The sequence below is a fragment of the Aquarana catesbeiana genome, linkage group LG01, assembly GCF_042186555.1.
Source record: "Aquarana catesbeiana isolate 2022-GZ linkage group LG01, ASM4218655v1, whole genome shotgun sequence".
NCBI lineage: Eukaryota > Metazoa > Chordata > Amphibia > Anura > Ranidae > Aquarana > Aquarana catesbeiana.
This window is the reverse complement of record NC_133324.1, coordinates 573,058,421-573,079,681: the sequence shown is the minus strand read 5'-3', so window position 1 is coordinate 573,079,681 and position 21,261 is coordinate 573,058,421. Positions and strand designations below refer to the sequence as shown.

The 21,261-nt window shown below is 40.6% G+C and overlaps 1 protein-coding gene across 1 annotated transcript in view; it reads left to right on the top strand.

Annotated features, from left to right (window-relative positions):
* The first annotated feature begins 6,379 nt into the window (after nucleotides 1-6,379).
* LOC141106590 (neuronal acetylcholine receptor subunit alpha-7-like) overlaps nucleotides 6,380-21,261 on the top strand; it is a 251,043-nt gene continuing 236,161 nt past the window's right edge. Inside the window, exon 1 of the mRNA XM_073597494.1 lies at nucleotides 6,380-6,896. Within this exon, the coding sequence (XP_073453595.1) occupies nucleotides 6,818-6,896 (79 nt within the window). The 5' untranslated portion in view covers nucleotides 6,380-6,817. The remainder of the gene's footprint in view (nucleotides 6,897-21,261) is intronic.

Genomic DNA, 21,261 nt, shown 5'->3' with positions numbered 1-21,261 from the left:
CATGTACTTTGTACCATAGCGGACAGAACTGTAAAAAAAAAAAGCTTGTCCAGTCTCTGACCACATTCTTGAGAAAAACAATGGCAAGAGGAATGCAGAAGGAGGAGAGACGTCTCCGTTTCTGCATTCCTCTTGCCATTGCTTGTCTTGGGAAAGTGCTCAGAGCCAGGAAAACTGCAGTTATAAATCAGTCATCTCCTTCAAAACTGATCAGCCGCAGTAAGAGGGGAGAGGGGAAGGTCCGACCTTATAACTATAGCTGGAAACATAGGACAAAGTATTACATGTACAGTACTTTGTTCCATAGCGGACAGAACTGTAAAAAAAAAAAAAAAAAAAATATGCTCTTCTTCCTTTTGACAGAGTGTTCATAGAAGCAAACACATGTGTGTTAGTGTGTCTGGGTCTCATTATACAGAACAGTGTCATGTGATTGTCTGAAAAAAAGCCTCCAAATGAAATGTATTTAAATGTTATAGAAATCTATATTCAAGACAGAATGACACTCTCGCTGTGTTTGTTTGTTATCTTTCATCACATCATAAACCTCAATAATTCTATCCCGGAAAAACAAAAAAAGTGAATAGATCTACTTATACCTACATGATGCTTTAACCTGATTGATGTATGAAGCAGGGAAAGATAGAGTCATTTTAAGAGTTATTTATTGCAAATCCATGCAACGTACTAGAAAAAAAAAAGACTTGTGAGGTTTTATTTGTAATGTAGCAGTGTGACCAATAATATTAAAAATGTACAGTAAACTCTGACAAACAATAACATTTTTTTCTGCTGTAATCAGTCCCGTATAAGATTGCTTGAGTTCGCTTTACCATACCATTACAAAGCTTTACCATGCATTACCTCCATGCATATGTCTAAGGAACCCAAAATAATGGATTAATGAATACTAAGCTGCATTTATTGTATCTTCCCTATCTGCCTGAAAATCACCTGCGCATGTGTAATTGTGTAAAGAACCTGAAGGCTGGGCAGAGCCCGTGGGCACATCTGTGCATGTGCTATAATGGTGGCACCTAAGGGGGCAGAGCTACCTGGAAGGTGGACTAAAGTTCCTCTTTGAATTTTCTTTCTGGGATCAATGATCTACATAATTGCTGGAAAACAGTCCCTATCTAAATGCCTGTTTTTACTTACCTTAACCACTTGGCCTCTGGAAGGTTTTACCCTCGTTATTATCAGGGCATTTTATGCTATTTAGCATTGTGCTATTTTAACTGGCAATTGTGCGGTCATGCAACACTGTATGCAAATTAAATTAATTTTATTTTTTTCACACAAAAAGAGGTTTCTTTTGATAGTATTTAATCATCACTGGGGTGAAAAAAAACACGCTTCTGATGCCCTGTACACACGACCGGTTTTGCAGTCGGAATAAACTCTGAAGGTTTTTCTGACGGAGTTCCGACGGAATTCCGTTGTCTTGCATATACACGGTCACACCAAAGTCTGACCGTCAAGAACGCGGTGACGTACGACGGGACTAGAAAATGGAAGTTCAATAGCCAGTAGCCAATAGCTTCCATCTCGTACAGTGCCTTGCAAAAGTATCCCCCCCCCCTTGGCGTTTTTCGTGTTTTGTTGCCTCACAACCTGGAATTAACATGGATTGTTTGAGGATTTGCATCATGTAATTTACAGAACATGCCCACAACTTTGAAGATGTTTTTTTTTTTTTTTGTGACGCAAACAACAAATTGGACAAAATAGCAGAAAAAGTCAATGTGCAAAACTATTCACCCCCCTAAAGTCAATACTTTGTAGAACCACCTTTTGTGGCTCTCAAAGCTCAAATTCACTTTGGATAAGTCTCTATGAGCTTGCCACATCTTACCACTGGGATTTTTGCCCATTCCTCCTGGCAAAACTGCTCTAGCTCCTTCAAGTTGGATGGTTTGCGCTTGTGAACAGCAATCTTTAAGTCTGACCACAGACTTTCTATTGGATTGAGGTCTGGGCTTTGACTAGGTCATTCCAACACATTTACATGTTTCCCCTTTAACCGCTCAAGTGTTGCTTTAGCAGTGTGTTTGGGGTCATTGTCCTGCTGGAAGGTGAACCTCCGTCCTAGCCTCAAATCACACACAGAGTGGTACAGGTTTTGTTCAAGAATATCCCTGTATTTAGCACCATCCATCTTTCCCTCAACTCCGACCAGTTTCCCAGTCCCGACTGCTGAGAAACATCCCCACAGCATGATGCTACCACCACCATGTTTCACAGTGGGGATAGTGTTCTTTGGGTGATGTGTGGGTTTGCGCCAGACATAGCATTTTCTTTGATGGCCAAAAAGTTCAATTTTAGTCCCATCAGACCAGAGCACCTTCCTCCAAACATTTTGGGAGTCTCCCACATGCCTTTTTGAAATCTCAAAACGTGCCATTTTGTTTTTTGCTGAAAGTAATGGCTTTCTTCTGGCCACTCTGCCATAAAGCCCAACTCTATGGAGCGTACAGCTTATCGTCGTCCTATGTACAGATACTCCAGTCTCTGCTGTGGAACTCTGCATCTCCTCCAGGGTTACCTTAGGTCTCTGTGCTGCCTCTCTGATTAATGCCCTCCTTACCCAGCCCATGAGTTTTGGTGTGCGGCCGTCTCTTGGCAGGTTTGCTGTTGTGCCATGTTCTTCCCATTTGGTTATGATAGATTTGATGGTGCTCCTAGGGATCATCAAAGATTTGGATATTTTTTTATAACCTAACCCTGACTTGTACTTCTCAACAACATTGTCCCTTACTTGTTTGGAGAGTTCCTTGGTCTTCATGGCAGTGTTTGGTTAGTGGTGCCTCTTGCTTAGATGTTGCAGCCTCTGGGGCCTTTCAAAAAGGTGTGTATATGTAATGACAGATCATGTGACACTTAGATTGCACACAGGTGGGTATCATTTCACTAATTATGTGACTTCTGAAGGTAATTGGTTGCACCAGAGCTTTTTATGGGCTCCATAACAAAGGGGGGAATACATACATATATGCCAATTATCATTTTTTTATTTCTGAAAAATAGTTTATTGCATATATTTTTCTAATTTTACTTCACCAACTTAGACTATTGTGTTCTGATCCATCACATATAATTCAGATTAAAAAAACATTGAACTAAAGGCTGTAATGTAACAAAATAGGTAAAAAGCCAAGGGGGTGAATACTTTTGCAAGGCACTATACTTGCTTCAGGGCAGGCGTCGTTTTTGGTGCGTCGGAACAGCATACAAACGAGTGTTTTTTCTGATAGTAATTTGTTCTGTCTGAAAAATATAGAACATGTTCTCTATCTAAGTCCTTCTGACTTTTCAATGGAAAAAGTCCGATGGGGCATACACACGGTCGGAATATATGATGAAAAGCTCCCATCGGACTCTTTCTGTCGGAAATTCCGCTCATGTGTACGCGGCATTAGTTTCTGTTTTAGAAATTTGCAAACAAATAATCTTTCTTCATAAATTTAGGCCACAATGTATTCTGCTACATTTCTTTGGTAAGGATAACTCAAATCGGTGTTTATTATTGAGTCTGTGTGAAAGTTATAGAGTCTACAAACTATGGTATATATATTTGAAAATTGATCATGCCTGATGTACTGACTGCTTATCCTATTTCTTGAGGCCTTAAAATGCCAGGACAGTACAAATACCCCTTATGGGAAAGTAGACAGTTCAAGCTATTTATTTAGAGACATAACAAGTTTAAAAAACACTTCTATACCAGGCACTTATACACCTTCCTGCCCAGGCCAATTTTCAGCTTTCAGCGCTGTTGCAAATTGAATGACAATTGTGCAGTAATGTTACACTGTAGCCAAACAAATTTTTTATCATTTTGTTCCCAGAAATAGAGCTTTCTTTTGGTGGTATTTGACCACCTCTGCGATTTTTATTTTTTGCACAACTAATAACAAAAGACCCAAAATTTTGAAAAAAAAAAGTTTTTCTTTGTTTCTGTTAAAATTTTTTGTAAATAAGTACGTTTTCTTCTTCAATGACGGGCACTGATATGGCTGCACTGATGGGCACTGATAAGGCGGCACTGATGGGCACCGATGAGGTGGCCCCAATGAGGTGGCACCAATGAGGTGGCACTGATGATGGGCACTGATAGGTGGCACTGATGGGCACTGATAGGTGGCACTGATGGGCACTGATAGGTGGCACTGGTATGTGGCACTAATGGGCACTCATAGGCGGCACTGATGGGAACTCATAGGCGGCACTGATGGGCACTCATAGGCGGCACTGATGGGCACTTATGGGTGGCACTGATAGGTGGCACAGATGGGCACTGATAGCTGGGCACTGATGGGCACGGATGGGCATGGATAGGTGGCACTGATGGACAGTGATGGGTGGCACTGATGGGTGGCATTGCTGGGCATCACTAATTTTTATTGCGCCATAGAGGTGCCAGTCAGTGCCCATTTGTGAGCACTGATTGGCATATGTTGGGCATTGACTTTATGTGGATGGCCGTGGGGGATGTACCTGGCCATCTACATGCTGGGGGCTTCCCTGGTGGTCCTAGCGGCTTCCCTGGTGGTCTAGTGTTAGCATCCGAGGGGGGGCTGCGCTGATAAACAATCAGCACAGACCCCCCTGTCAGGAGAGCCGCCCATCGGCTCTCCTCTACACGCGTCTGTCAGACAAAAGTGAGGAAAAGCCGATCACCGGCTCTTCCTGTTTACATCGTGATCAGCCGTGATTGGACACGGCTAATCACGTGGCAAAGAGCCTCCACTGGAGGCTCTTTACTGAGATCAGTGTAGCGGTGTGTCAGACTGACATACCGCACCACCGATCGCCGCGATGCAGCTGTTATCCTGCAGGGCATCATATGACTCCCAGTCAGGATAACAGAACCACCGCCTGGCCGTCATTCTGCTATAGGCTAGGCGGGAAGTGGTTAATGAAGTTGTAATATTTTTGGCACAATTTTTTGGGGAAAATTAATAAATACATTTTTTTACATACTGTCACAAGTGCATTACAGCATCATCATATGACTGGTGTGGTGGTGATTCGATCAGGGATACTGTAATAAATAAATGATAAATGTACCACCTCTATGCTGACGACACACAAATCTATCTCTCTACTCCTCACCTCACTCCTTCAGTCTCCTCTCGCATTACTAACTTACTAACTGACATCAACATGGATGTCACACCACTGCCTCAAACTCAATGTTTCTAAAACCGAGCTCGTAATTTTTCCTCCAGCCTGTGCCCCCCCATTTTTTTCTTTAACAATGATTTTTTACATACCCTCATCAGAGTAGTTCTGTGTCACCATAGTGACACTGTACTACTTGTGGGGGGGGGGTCTTTTTTTTTTTTTACACTGTGATTGCTTGTTACAGTGATGATCACTAAAACAACAATCGTTTGACTCATCGACTCATTGTTTACTATTGTGATGCTGTGATTGGCCACAGCTATTATATGGCACAAGGTGCTGTGATTGGCCCAGGTACCATGTGATCACTGGTAACCAGTCACAGATCACACACAATAGTAAACTATGATGTTATAGAAGGATTCCATTTACGACTGTTGTTTGCTAGATGTCATGTGATTGCACAGATACCAAACACCGCAATTTGCTGTGTCCTCAGGACACAGTGGTCGCAGATCGTGCCACTGCACGCCCAGGGCGCATGGGCAGGGTACATCGTGCTGCCCGCTCAAGCCGCCGGCCAGCAGTAAAATTACTGTTGGCCAGTCGGTTAATCTGCTGTCTGATGATGCTGCAGCCCTCTTCTATTTACTTCTTGCTTGGAGTCCTTCTTTAAACGTCCACTTTACTGCCTGCACAATGTGGACGGTTCCCATTGCATGGCCGCAGGTGGGGTTCTGATGTCACCACAGGGTACCAGTGGTCTTGGGGTGTAATCACAGTGCTAGATTAGTGGTAAAAAAAGGTTGTAAGCATTGATTACAGGAGTTGGGAGGGAGGGGTGGTAGAAAATGTTATTCCAGAGTGGGGCTATAATAAAATATATACCCATTCCTGGCAAAGAGCTGCAATTTATTTTATTAAGTAAGTTCTCATTTAAAATTCTCTATTTTTTTTTACCTAATAAAGCTTTTATTTTTACAAGAAAAAATACAGCCAAGACAGTAACAAGATTTCCAGGCATCAATTTTATTAAATGAAACTTAGCACCCTATAAAGTAACTTAAAATAAAATCATGCACCATTGATTATGCAATATTCTTATGCAATGTAATAATCTATCCAGTATTTTAAGTGAAATACATAGAGTGCGTGCATATCTTGCCAAGAAAGAACCCTGTTTAAGCTAGTGGGGCTCTATACAATTTGTGCTAGTAACACTGCTGACCCATCTGATGACTAAGAGGCTGTAGAGAACAGTAAAAAGAGAGAGCAGATCTCCTAGGTGTATAAGCTGCTTTGTGCTCCAGAGCTCTGAGCATCCTTTACTCTCTCTAGTCTTCTCCATGCAGCATGCTCTTTACATACACAGCAAAGCACTGACATCCCTCTTTATCCAATGAACAATATCTATTGGCTCTCTTTATCCTTCTTGCTTGTCATTTCTCTCTGTAGTGAAAAGAAGAATCCAGTGCTACCTGCCTAGCACGATTTATGCAAGATTCAGAAATGTAGCAACAGCTGGAAGTTTATGTCACCTGTGGGGTACAATGTTTTACTGTTCCTGCTGCTTTTTCAGTGAAGATGCTTTATTTAGACAACAGCTAAAAAAGATTCAGTGCTGGATCTTTATCAGTTCAGTGTGTGAATTGCATTGACTTCATCCCCCTAGCCCTGTATTGCTAATACAATGCTTCTGGGGAACTGTCTGAGATTTCTAGCTTATGGTTTTTCCCTATGGATTTTTCTCTTTCTGACCTTCCTCAGAGGTAAGTACTTTATGTGATTATTTCATCAGCTTTTGCTTTCTTTTGTTCATAGGAATGCATGCAGTACACATTACTGTTGAGGTAATGGGACACAAACTAAAACCTTCATTGATTATTTACAGGCAACTGGGACATTGTGACCTGTAGCTCAATGTCGGTGTAAAGGAATTTAAAACCACTTTTTAGGAACCTTATGGTTTATGAATGAGTCTTTGGGTTAAAGGTGTGCAGTTATTTACCACTATTGCAACAATTGTTTTTTTTCTTTTAATTAATATCGGCAATAATATCATTTTATTATGTTAATTCCTGTTTTTACTTTCACATGCATTTATCATTTTCTTCATATTAATATGCAGATTAAGTGACGAGGGGGAAATGATTGGGTCAAACCATAACATTGCTACTGTTGTTACAAAAATGTATTCGTATTCAAAGTGTTAACATTTTAACACTTGCTGCAAGTACCCAATCAACCACAGTAGTGTTATAGTTTGCTCAAATGTTTTATGAGCAGCTTGGTCTGTAAATGTGGAGAATAATACAGTAAAACCTTGCATTGTGAGCATAATTCGTTCCAGAAACATGCTTGTATTCCAAAGCACTTGTATATCAAAGCAAATTTCCCCATAAGAAATAATAGAAACTGAACTGATTTGTTCCACAACCATTTATTCATAGGTCCTACATTTTATAGTCCATATAAAAAGATTATAGCAATGTGATAGGTTATGTAACCATAAAATGTCCATCCACAAATGGAAGCCTCCACAAGGGGATTAGAAAAAAAATCCAGCAGGAGCTACAGAGTATAAAACAGAAGAGAGGCGCCTCTAAGTGTAGCAATATGTTGCTAAATGTTGTACCTTCATTAAATGGAACCATATTGCTACACTTAGAGGCGCCTCTCTTCTCTTTTATACTCAGTTGTGACATGACACTACTTGTATATCAAGACATCACTTGTATATCAAGTCAAAATTTATTTTAAAAAATTTGCTTGTCTTGCAAAACGCTCTCAAACCAAGTTACTCTTAAACCAAGGTTTTAATGTATAAATAAAGACAGGATAAAAACATATTATACTAAAAACTCTTTACAAGTATACTGTTATCAGAATCTTGGTCTTTAAATGTAGAGAATATAATAAATAAAGACAGGATAAAAACACATTATACTAAAAACTCTACAAGTATACTATTACCAGAATCTTGGTCTTTAAATGTGGAGATTACTATAAATAAAGACAGGATAAAAACATATTATACTAAAAACTCTTTACATGTATACTATTATCAGAATCTTGGTCTTTAAATGTGGAGATTAATATAAATAAAGACAGGATAAAAACATATTATACTTAAAACTCTTTACATGTATACTATTATCAGAATCTTGGTCTGCAAATGTGGAGATTAATATAAATAAAGACAGGATAAAAAATATTATGCTAAAAACTCTTTGTATGCATACTATTATCAGAATCTTGGTCTTTAAATGTGGAGATTAATATAAATAAAGACGGGATAAAAACATATTATACTAAAAACTCTTTACATGTATACCATTATCAGAATCTTGGTCTGCAAATGTGGAGATTAATATAAATAAAGACAGCATAAAAAATATTATGCTAAAAACTCTTTATATGCATACTATTATCAGAATCTTGGTCTGCAAATGTGGAGAATAATATAAATAAAGATAGGATAAAAAATGTATATTATACTAATAACTCTTTACACGTATACCATTATCAGAGTCTTTGAATTTTTTTTACTTTTTGAGGAAAATATTGAACAACACACAATTTAATTATAGAGGAGTGACTACAAATAAGATTTGCATGGCTATAAGAAAAGTTTTACACAGAAAACAGTTTAAAATATAACGTGCAAATGTGTGAATTTGCTACAAATGCAGTAATCTTATTATTAGATATCTGTGCATTGCATTTTGCCACTTTAACTGACAACTGCTTGGTTGTGCGACACTGTACCCAAATAAAATGCATTTCTTTTGTCCCCACAAATAGAGCATTATTTTTCTGGTATTTGATCACCTCTACGTTTATATTTTTTGCGCTAGAAACAAAGAACGACCGACAATTTCTAAAAAAAAACAATATTTTTTTACTTTCTGCTCTAAAACACATCCACTTATTTTTTTTTTATTTCATCAATTTAGGCCAGTATGTATTCTGCTTCATGTTTTTGCTACAAATGCAGTAATCTTATTATTAGATATCTGTGCATTGCATTTTGCCACTTTAACTGCCAACTGCGCGGTTGTGCGACACTATACCCAAATAAAATGCATTTCTTTTTTCCCCAAAAATAGAGCATTCTTTTAATGTCATTTAATCACCTCTGTGTTTTTACTTTTTGCGCTAGAAACAAAGAACGACTGACAATTTCGAAAAAAAAAAACACAATATTTTTTACTTTCTGCTCTAAAACACGTCCAATACATAATTTTTTTTTTAAAAAATCACAATTCTTCATCAATTTAGGCCAATATGTATTCTGCTACAAGTTTTTGGTAAAAAAAATCCCAATAAGCGTATATTGATTGGTTTGTGCAAAAGTAATAGCGTCTACAAACTATGGGATATTTTTCTTCATTTAATCTTTATATATATATATTTTTTTTTACTATTAATGGTGGCGATCAGTGACTTATAGTGGGACTGCCATTTTGCAGGGGACAAATTGGACACCTAACTGACACTTTAGACACTTTTTTGGGGACCAGTGACATGATTACAGTGATCAGTGCTAAAAATATGCATTGTCACTGTACTAATGACACTGGCAGGGAAGGGGTTAACATCAGGAGCGCTCAAAGGGTTAACTGTGTGCTTAGCTAATGTTTCAGTGTAGGGGGAGGTGCTTTTACTAGTGGAAGACATGGATTGGTGTTTCTGCTTTACAGAAACACAGGATCCATGTTTTCTGTACTGACAAAATGACAATCAATCACAACGGGAGCAAGCCGTCGGTGGTGCACACTCGCAATCAAAGCCCGAAAATAAATAACAATTATTCTGAATTAATTAGCCAATAATGCTATTATACTCTTTAAGTCATTGAAAATATTTACAATTACAATGATAATACAAAATACCATTTATAATTAGATATAACATTTATTACATAGGCCGTGCATGACTGATATGAGAGAACTGGCCTAAATTACTAAAGGAATATGGACCGTTCACATAGCAAACAAATTGTTCCCCTGCACATGATCCAGTATTCACAGTAATCATTGCTTTACCTTTTTCACTAAGCTACGTAATCATTTGCTTTACTATGTGAACAGTCCCTTTACTAATTTGTGTAAACTGGTATGATGGTGGATAACTCAAGCACTGCATCTCTGTAAAGTATATAGCCAAATGAACTCAAGTTTTTTTTTGCAGTGTTCCTTTACTAAATCATTCCCAAAGTTTTAAAAAGTAGTGGCAACTATAGCTGGAACTGGCCCATGTACATACATGTTATAAAAGACATTAAATCCAAGAAGCACACTGGAAACGTATTGAGCAAAATGTGTCAAATGCGCCATTTGGTTTCTCAAAGAGAATCAGCCACAACTGGGCTTAAGCAAATATTTGCATATTCAGTCTCTAATGATTGCATATGCAAAGCCTACTCATTATGGTATTATATTTACCTGTTTATTTAGCTTTGCATACCATTTCCGACAAGGAATCTGAGAGCACACCAAGGTTAGCCATAAACGCCTCATTTGTATTTCCATCAGAAAGAGGGAGATTCCCCCATTTACACAATGAAGGTGCATGGAGGAATCCCCCCTGCTTTGCCATTATATTCTGACAGCGGGACTTCTCTGCTGTCAGAAAACAATAAATCTGGAATCTGACCTGTCCTTTCAGCACCAACTCCAATCACTGATCTAATCTTGTAGACTTCACCTCCATAACATTTATATAGTACTTCCCTATTTAACCAATGAAGACACTAAGCAACTTATTCACTCCCTTGCTATCTCTCACCTTGACCATTGAAACTTCTTCTTCATAGGCCATTTTTCTATGCAGGCTATCCCCCCTTCACTCTATCATGAATGCTGCTGCCAGATTCATCCACCTTACCAACCGCTCAGTGTCCCCCACACCTCTCTGCCAATCCCTCTACTGGCTTCTGATTGCCCAGCAAAAAACAAATCAAAATACTAACAACAACATACAAAGGCATTTACAACTCTGCCTCAAGCTACATAACCAACATTGTCTCAAAATATCACCCAAGCTGTCATCTTCACTCCTTCCAAGATCTCCTGCTCTCTAGTTCTCTTGTTTCCTCCTCTCATGCTCCTTTCCAGGACATCCCCAGAGCCTCTCCCATCATCTGAAACTCTGTACCCCAATCTATCCTGCTAACTCCTATTTGTCCACCTTTAGGTGATCCCTGAAAACGCAGCTCTTCAGAGAAGCCTATCTTGCCATGGGCTAACAACTAAATCTTTTATTTTGCTCATCAGTTCATCCCTCACAGTTAATTACCCTTTGTTTTACTTGGCCCTCCCTACTAGATTGTAAGCTCTCAGGAGAAGGGCCCCCCCTAAAACTTCGTACACACTAGTAGTTTATTTTCCTTCAACCCAGCAGGGTTCAATGAAAAAAAAAACTGACAGCTCAGGGGGAGCCGCTGTACTAATTATCCGATGTTAGCACAGCGACCTCCCCTGCTGTGCTATTGTGTTCTGACATTGGCTGAGAGCGCTGATTTGGGAGCTGATTGGCAAACCTTTTTCGGTCATGCCCCGGCTGCCTTCTGTCAGACCAACTCCAGTACACACGGGTCGAATGTACTAGACTAGACTGTCTCCCTTTGTATTGTAAAGCACTACACCAGCTGTTGGTGTTATATAAACCCTGTATTATAATAATAATAATAATAATAATAATAATAATAATAATAATAAATAGTGCCTGCAGCTGATTGACTGCAGCTGGCTAATTGAGAACATTTTTCCAACAGTCCTGTTCGACATAAGTCAATTGTTAGATCAACTTCTGTCAAGCAGGACCAGCCAGCGATGGATAGAAAGTCATCCAGTCTCTCCTGAACCAGACGAATTTCAATCCATCTATGGGTAGTTTAATAAGCGCCTTAAAGTCTGACAGTTGCTGTCCTTTCAGCTGATTGGTCTCTTACTGATATCAGAAGCTCTATCATGACTCCTAAATGTGTCTAAAAATATCATATAACAGAGCCCTGTAGTTAAAGTAATAGTAAAGCCCTGTTTTTTTTTTGTTTTTTTTAATAACAAACCTGTTATACTTTACTTGCTCTGTGCAGTGGTTTTGCACAGAGCAGCCCAGGTCCTCCTTTTCTTGGATCCCATGCCGGCGCTCCTGGCTCCTCCTTCCCACCTCAGCTCTGTGTGTCCTTTCACACACAAAGCCGTGGCTCCGTCTCCTGATTGGCTCACTGGCTGTGATTGACAGCAGCGGGAGCCAATGGCTTCCGCTGCTACCAAAAGTCAATCAGGAGTGCGAGTCCCCGGAGAGGCAAGGCTCTCGTGGACATCGCTGGATCGAGAGGGGGCTAAGGTAAGTATTGGGGGGGCTGCTGCACACAGAAGGTTTTTTACCTTCATGCATAAAATGCATGAAGGTAAAAGACTTTGTGCCTTTACAACCACTTTAAGCAGAATGTAAACTAGTATGGGGAGCTGTTATGCGATACTGCAATGTACACTCAGGGGTTGGAAAAGAGCATGTGTTATCAGCATGAGGTCTGGCAGTCATTGTCAAACATCATGGGCTCTGTCAACACATGGAGGCTGATTTACTAAATTTGAGAATCTTCGCTCAATAAATTAGGTTAGTGATTATTCATTCATGTGGAAAACAAATTCATTTTCTAAGTTCACAACATATTTATTCTCTAACGGGACTTTTTTCACGGGGTTACCTCTAATAAAGTAGAAAGTAGTAGAAGTTTATAGTTTTTGTATAAAAGTATTGTAGTTTATTAATTTAGCATCTAAAAATCATTACACATGACCTAACCATATATACAATAAAATGGATGCATGTAAATGGGAAGAAATAATTCTATGAATAAATGACCAAATGCAATGATACAGGTAAGTAAAGAACCAATGGTCATAGAACCCGACGTTTCGAGGTAAGCAAAAGGGGTTGACCTCTTCTTCAGGGGTAACGACAATTGGTGAAAATGGATATTTCATCCCTTAAGATTCATATAATCACTCCCAAGGACATTATCAGCATCCAATGCGAATCAAGAATTTGCCGCCCGTCACGGCCACACAGGGATCACAGAACCGAGGCTCAAGGAGATGGGGAAGAGACCAGGTGGATCACAGGAATAAGAACCAGGGTGGACTGAGGTTGCTTCACAAAGGATATCCCCAATATAGGAACAGACACAGTCCTCCCCTCACTGCGAAGGCTTGAGACAGCCTGTTTGATGGAGTTAGAGGGTGGGGGGTGCAATCCTGCTGAAAAATGGGGATAAGTGGAACCAGATCATGGGTCCCAATTTAAGCAGCAAAGAGGTATTTAGATAATACCCCGAATCAAAGTGGGCAGGAGTCCAAGGAAGTATGCAGGTTCCCTGGTTGGGTGTGAGTCCGCATAGGTCTGTCTTAACTTCCTCCAAGCACGTCTGTGTGGTGTCAGTAGCAGTGTAATGATTTTTAGATGCTAAATTAATAAACTACAATACTTTTATACAAAACTATAAACTTCTACTACTTTCTACTTTATTAGAGGTAACCCCGTGAAAAAAGTCCCGTTAGAGGAATTGCACTCCTTCAGGGGGTACTTAGATTTGGCAAAAAATTGGGATGGGGGCTCACCTCTAGAAAAATATACAGTGCCTACTGAGACGACACCTCTCTCCTTACAACATATTTATTGAAATCTTACCCCAGCCTTCTAATGTAAATAAACAGCAAGGTGTTTTTAAACCATTAGAAAATGACAGATACCAACTTTAAATTGGTTGTAAACTCTGTTACACCACTTTTACCTACAGGTAAGCCTATAATAAGGCTTAATTGTAGGTACCGTGAATATCTCCTAAACTTTAGGAGATATTCAGTATATGCGCTGCTGCCAACGTTGTCGGCGCATGCGCATTGAAGAAACAGCCCGCTGGTGCCATTTCTCGTGCTGTGCACATGCGCGCGAGTGATGTCATCACGGCTCCGACCAATCACAGTGCCCGAGCCGCGAACCCCGAAGTAACTCCGGTGGAAGATGTCGGCTGTGTTCCCAGAGTGCTGACACCGATTCGGGGCATCGTTCTGAGGTAAGTATTTCATAATGAGCTAGTATGCAATGCATACTAGCTCATTATGCCTTTGTCTTGCAGGGTTTTTTTTTTTTTGTCTGAGGTTTACAACCTCTTTAAAGTCTGCGCACTTGGCCGGCCATTACTTGTTCCATGTGGGGGGCCCTGAGGCTTTTCTTCCCAGCGTCTCGCACCACCACATTTCCCGGACAGACCCCACAACAGCGCATGGCCGGAGGGGGTGGTCGTAATGCCTGTTCTCACCTGCCGCAGACCACTCGATCCTCGGCAGCTTCAACCAAGATGGCATCCACTCCTCCAACACAGCAGCCACATGGAGCCCCACTACAAATATGCACTCTACAGCAGCATCTCGGGGCTCACTGCCACCCCCTGCATCCCAGCCCAAGTCAGTACTTTTCCTGCCTCTACTGAATCCTTAATTCAGCAAACACTGGACGATTTACTGTTATCCCAGCCATTACCCTCACCAGCTCTTAGGTACTCTTAGGTCAAGGACACCCCCCTGTAGGTTTCAATATTATCACTCTTGTAGGGCAGATATACTGCTGCTTTAAGAAATTCACTTCCCTAAGCCCTATCGGCCTTCCTTCCTTCACAAACAATGCCCGGTCTTTTTCTGGCGAATGCGACCGACAAAACTAGAGGGGTAGCTATCTATTTTTCAAAACGTGTCTCCTTTAGCCATGTGCAGGAAATCAGAGACCCAGAAGGGAGGTTTGTTTTGGTTAAAGGGTTAGTTGGGGAACAATTTTGCTCCATTATCTCCTACTATGCCCCAAACGTGAGTCAGGCTGCCTTCTTCATTAAATTGCTTTGCGCCTTAACGCAATATCTGAAGGGGCAGGTTATCTGTGGGGGGGGAGGGGACACTAATCTCGCCTTAGAATTGTCCGTAGGTAAATCGAACCCACGCGCGTTCGTGTCTGAAATGGACTCCTAAGCCTGGTTTAAGGGTGGCTAAAATGTTACCTTCTCTTAACTTAGTCGATGCGTGGTGTGAGTTCCATCTGGTAACCAGAGATTATACTTTTTTTTGGCATTGCATTCCACGTACTTTCGTATCGACCATATTTTTGTCTCGTCCTCCCTGGTACCCAAGGCTATTATTAAGGCTGTAGCATGGTCAGACCACTCTATGGTTTCCATAACATTGTCAGCTCTATCGGTTCCCCCTTGTTCTCACCAGTGGAGGCTCAATGAATCTCTATTGTCCGATCTCAGTTGGTGTGACAACAATACTTCAGTGAAAACTTGACAGCAGATATCTCCCCTGTTTGGAAACTGATTCAGCTATCCCCCCAGCTTCACCAAACTCGTAAAGCACAAATTTAAGCCCTTGATGATGAGTTGCAACTGCTGCTTAAACATCATAAGCATATACCAGACAATTCGCTGCTCCAGCGAATTGATAAGATCAGGCTGGAACTGAATCTGCCCTTAACAACAAAGATGGAGAAGAGTTTACGGTGGGCCTTCACTAAATTCTACATGCACAAAGACAGGTTACGGACACTTTTAGCGCATAAACTGAATCCTTGCATGCAAACCTTTGCAGTGACCAGGGTGCGTTGTTCTGATGGCACGTATTCCCAAAACCCTCGTAACGTGTTGGAAGCCTTTAGAGGTCTCTATCCCTCCCTGTACAAACCCCCGGGACTGGATGATCCTCAATCCTGCACAGTACATACAAGGTATGTCGCTTCCCAAAATTTCTTTAGGTCATAGGGAATGTATGGAAGCCCCTTTCACGTCACGTGAGATTATAGCTGCCATTAAATCCACAAAGATGGGTTCTGCTCCGGGGCCAGGTGGCTTTCTGGCTCTATATTACCGCAAGTTTCAGGATTTTTTGGTCCCTCATTTGACTCAGTATTTTAATGCCCTATGGGATGGAGCCACACTAGACCCTTTCCTCTCGTATGACATATATATTGGTTATTCCAAAACCTAATACGGATCCGGGGAGGTTGAAAACTACCAGCCCATCTCATTAATCGATAATGACATTAAACTGTTTACAAAAGTACTGGTTAATAGATTGTCATCTTTCATCAACTTGTATGTACATAGGGATCAGGTGGGCTTTATCCCGGGTTGCCAGGGACCAGATCAGATTAGGATAGCATGGGATATCATTCTGATCCCATCACAATTGAACGCGGGGGTGTCCACTGTCCCCACTGCTCTTTGCTATTGCGATCAAAACCATTCTACAGACCCTACATGACTTTTTTAAGATTTCTGGGCTCAGGGTGAACGAGACAAAATCTTCTGCTATGAATATTAATGTTCCTGATTCGCTGCTCTCATGTACAGTGGGGACGGAAAGTATTCAGAACCCCTTAAATTTTTCACTCTTTGTTATATTGCAGCCATTTGCTAAAATCATTTAAGTTCATTTTTTTTCCTCATTAATGTACACACAGCACCCCATATTGACAGAAAAACACAGAATTGTTGACATTTTAGCAGATTTATTAAAAAAAGAAAAGCTGAAATATCACATGCTCCTAAGTATTCAGACCCTTTGCTGTGACACTCATATATTTTTTTTTTTTACTTGGAAAAAAACAACTTTATTTGATATAAAACACATTTTACAAGTCAATCAGGTACATATCGCTACAGAAGATCAGATACATATTGTAACATCACAATTAAATATGCAGGAATATTACAGAGCATATATTCACATATATTCACATGTGCCGTAAGTTATGCGACAGATTATTCCAACTTATAAATATACCGTGTTTTTGGTGTAGGGGAGCACTGCACTGGATTTGGAACCATTATACACAGGTCTCCCCGTCCTCCAACCATCTGTCCCAGATCTTTGAATACTTTTGTGCGGATCCCCTGTGTGCATAGATCAGTTTCTTAAATGGTAGGGTGTCATTAACTGCTTTTTTCCACAACTGTAGTGTGGGGGGCATATTCTGCATCCATCTTTGCGCTATCACTTTGCGTGCTAAGAATAATGTTTCAGAAATGAAATGTGTGTGGTATTTATCCACCTCCACATCTGGCAATATTCCCAAAATACATAACTTAGGGTCCAGCACCACAGGGGATCCCATATTATCATGAAGGAAACAAACAACCTGCATCCAATATGTCTGAACATGTGTGCAGCTCCATATGAGATGGTAATGACACTCATATATTTAACCCAGGTGCTGTCCATTTCTTCTGATCATCCTTGAGATGGTTCTACACCTTCATTTGAGTCCAGCTGTGTTTGTTTATACTGATTGGACTTGATTAGGAAAGCCACACACCTGTCTATATAAGACCTTACAGCTCACAGTGCATGTCAGAGCAAATGAGAATCATGAGGTCAAAGGAACTGCCTGAAGAGCTCAGAGACAGAATTGTGGCAATGCACAGGTCTGGCCAAGGTTACAAAAACATTTCTGCTGCACTTAAGGTTCCTAAGAGCACAGTGGCCTCCATAATCCTTAAATGGAAGACGTTTGGGACGACCAGAACCCTTCCTAGAGCTGGCTGTCCGGCCAAACTGAGCTATCGGGGGAGAAGAGCCTTGGTGAGAGAGGTAAAGAAGAACCCAAAGATCACTGTGGCTGAGCTCCAGAGATGCAGTCGGGAGATGGGAGAAAGTTGTAGAAAGTCAACCATCACTGCAGCCCTCCACCAGTCAGGGCTTTATGGCAGAGTGGCCCGATGGAAGCCTCTCCTCAGTGCAAGACACATGAAAGCCTGCATGGAGTTTGCTAAAAAAACACCTGAAGGACTCCAAGATGGTGAGAAATAAGATTCTCTGTTCTGATGAGACCAAGATAGAACTTTTTGGCCTTAATTCTAAGCGGTATGTGTGGTGAAAACCAGGCACTGCTCATCACCTGTCCAATACAATCCCAACAGTGAAGCATGGTGGTGGCAGCATCATGCTGTGGGGGTGTTTTTCAGCTGCAGGGACAGGATGACTGGCTGCAATCGAGGGAAAGATGAATGCGGCCAAGTACAGGGATATCCTGGACAAAAACCTTCTCCAGAGTGCTCAGGACCTCAGACTGGGCCGAAGGTTTACCTTCCAACAAGACAATGACCCTAAGCACACAGCTAAAATAATGAAGGAGTGGCTTCACAACAATTCCGTGACTGTTCTTGAATGGCCCAGCCAGAGCCCTGACTTAAACCCAATTGAGCATCTCTGGAGAGACCTAAAAATGGCTGTCCACCAACGTTTACCATCCAACCTGCCAGAACTGAAGAGGATCTGCAAGGAGGAATGGCAGAGGTTCCCCAAATCCAGGTGTTAAAAACATGTTGCATCTTTCCCAAAAAGACTCATGGCTGTATTAGATCAAAAGGGTGCTTCTACTAAATACTGAGCAAAGGGTCTGAATACTTAGGACCATGTGATATTTCAATTTTTCTTTTTTAATAAATCTGCAAAAATGTCAACAATTCTGTGGTTTTCTGTCAATATGGGGTGCTGTGTGTACATTAATGAGGGAAAAAAATTAACTTAAATGATTTTAGCAAATGGCTGCAGTATAACAAAGAGTGAAAAATGTAAGGGGGTCTAAATACTTTCCATCCCCACTGTATATGGGAATCCTTCCCATTTCAATGGCATGATGTATCTCTCCCATATTTGGAGGTTAATCTCTCCCCTTCATACTTGTTGTTATATGAGCATCTGGAACAGATGCTTTCCAGCTGGACCCTGCACGAGCTCTTGTGGCTGGGTAGAATACATGCAATCAGAATGACTCTTTTGCCTAAACTTTTATATTTATTTAGATCTTACTAGTTACATATAGTTACATAGTAGGTGAGGTCGAAAAAAGACAAAAGTCCATCAAGTCCAACCTAGTTAGGGTCTCTAGGTTGGACCTGCTCCATTTTCAGGCTAAAATATTGAAATTCATTGGGGGCACTAAAGGCCATAGACTGGCACGCTCCAATTCATTCCCTTCCCGTTCAAAGGGGGGTCTTGGTGTTCCCGATTTATGCGCTTACTATAAGGCAGCACAATTAATGCAACTGTCGGTTGTTTATTCTTGCCACTAGAGGCCAGACTGGGTTCAAATGGAGCATCAGGCTATTTCATCCTTCACAATTGATTTCCTTTTATGGCGCCCCCTTAAAGAGAGGCCCTTAATATTGGATAGCCTATATACATGTTCCATTATCCATGATGCGCGGAATGGGACAAACACTGGACCCATCACCTTCTACGCCAACTTTCTTTCCAACCTGGGTCTCCTCATGTCTCCTGAATTCTCATTTTTCCTGATTTTCTTCTACTGTCTTTCTTCTCTTTCTTCTCTTTTTGGACACCTTGTTGTCCCTCTTTCATATTCATAATTTTATCTTAGTTGATGTGCTATTGATAGTGACTTCTGGTATTTTGCACCGATCAGGTGTGCCTTATGAATACCTTGTTGTGTAACATGCTCTGTAGCAATACCAAGGGCCTTTATATACACTCCCATGCATTTCGGGAGTTTTTGTTATTGGTTCTTGGCATTGCCTTCAGGTCTCCTGTTTTTTGTTGTAATTTTGTAACTACAACCTTGTGTTATAGATTTATGATACGTGTGTTGTTTTCGACAATGTCATATTGTTGACGTGTTACTGTTTTTCTATGCTGAGATAAATATAAAAAAAATCTGAATGTAAAATATTACATAAGCTAATTCATGGCTGGCTCTTTTAATTTCCTAGCCCCAGTTTTGAACATATCTTTTACTAAGCCTAAATGATAAGTGTATCTTATACATCTATGTAGGGCCACAGATTAAAGATAATGTGACTTTTTTTTCTAAAAAGCTGTTTGGCAACCAGTTGACCTGTAAGGTCCAATTACCATTGTGCCACTGTTTGCATGATCCAGCTATGTATTCTCCCTAATATTACCTGCTCCCAATTTGCAGTTGAGGTATGGGGATTGAAATCTTTATCAGGCTGGAGGTTATTCACTGTGAGCCATTCTGACACAGACTCATCCCATTTGTTAAATGTAGACTGGGGGCAGGCACCAGTGACTAGATACTGTAAATTGTCTGAGGGTATGAACAATCGAAGCAGGACCCTAGAGGCTGCTATATTCTAGACCAGATTTTCTGCAAAAGAAGATTCTCTGTTATATGTAGCCTTTGGCTTTCCAAGTCCCCAGGAGTACACTTAGCGATTTACATGACCTGGGCATTTGCCTTGCCAGTATTTCCTTTTGTATAAAGTAGATTTGTAGGCAAAGATACCTGTGTGGAGTGGTATTTTACTTTTTTGTAGGAACAATTTGGGATTTTTTTCATCTTTCGTGCTATATTCTACCATTTTTTAAGACATAGTTGGGGAGAGCTAGAACCCTTGTAAATTTTTTATTGCTGCCCGAGGCCTTAATAGTGCCTCTAGCTCAACTAATAAAAAAAAAAATGCATGCGTTAATAGAAAACGTCCATATACAGAACCCTATACCCACAACTATTTCAGAGGAAGGCAAACACTTGCATGTTCCAGTTTGCTCCAGAGGGGTAAAAATTCCTTTCTTACCCACAGATATTCCCTTAATCAACAATCTCTGGTGTTATTGCCTATACAGTACATGTTAATATCAAGTTATATTCTGTGCATTTAGAATGCATCCAGCTCTTTTAATCAACTGAGCTGGACAGAGCTACAGTAGTTCCTGAGGGAGTCTATTCCACATTTTCACAGATCTTGCTGTAGTGGTAGTGGTTAAACCTCTTTTCCTCCAGACATAAAGAGTGCCCACTTGTCCTCCGTGATGACCTTAAAGCAAATAACTTTGCACCAAGTTCACTATATGGACACCTATGTATTTATATATGGTAATCATATCCCCTTTATCCCCCTTTTCTCAAATTCAGTTCAGCTAATTGGAGGTCCTCCATGTCTATTATCGGTTTGGTTGCCCTTCTCTTGCTCCAGTCCTCCATTATCCTTTTTGTGAATTGGTGCCCAGAACTGAACTACATATTTCAGATGAGGTCTTACTGATGCCTTGTACAGGATGTCTCCCATTCTGGAGTCACCTGTTTACTTCTTTA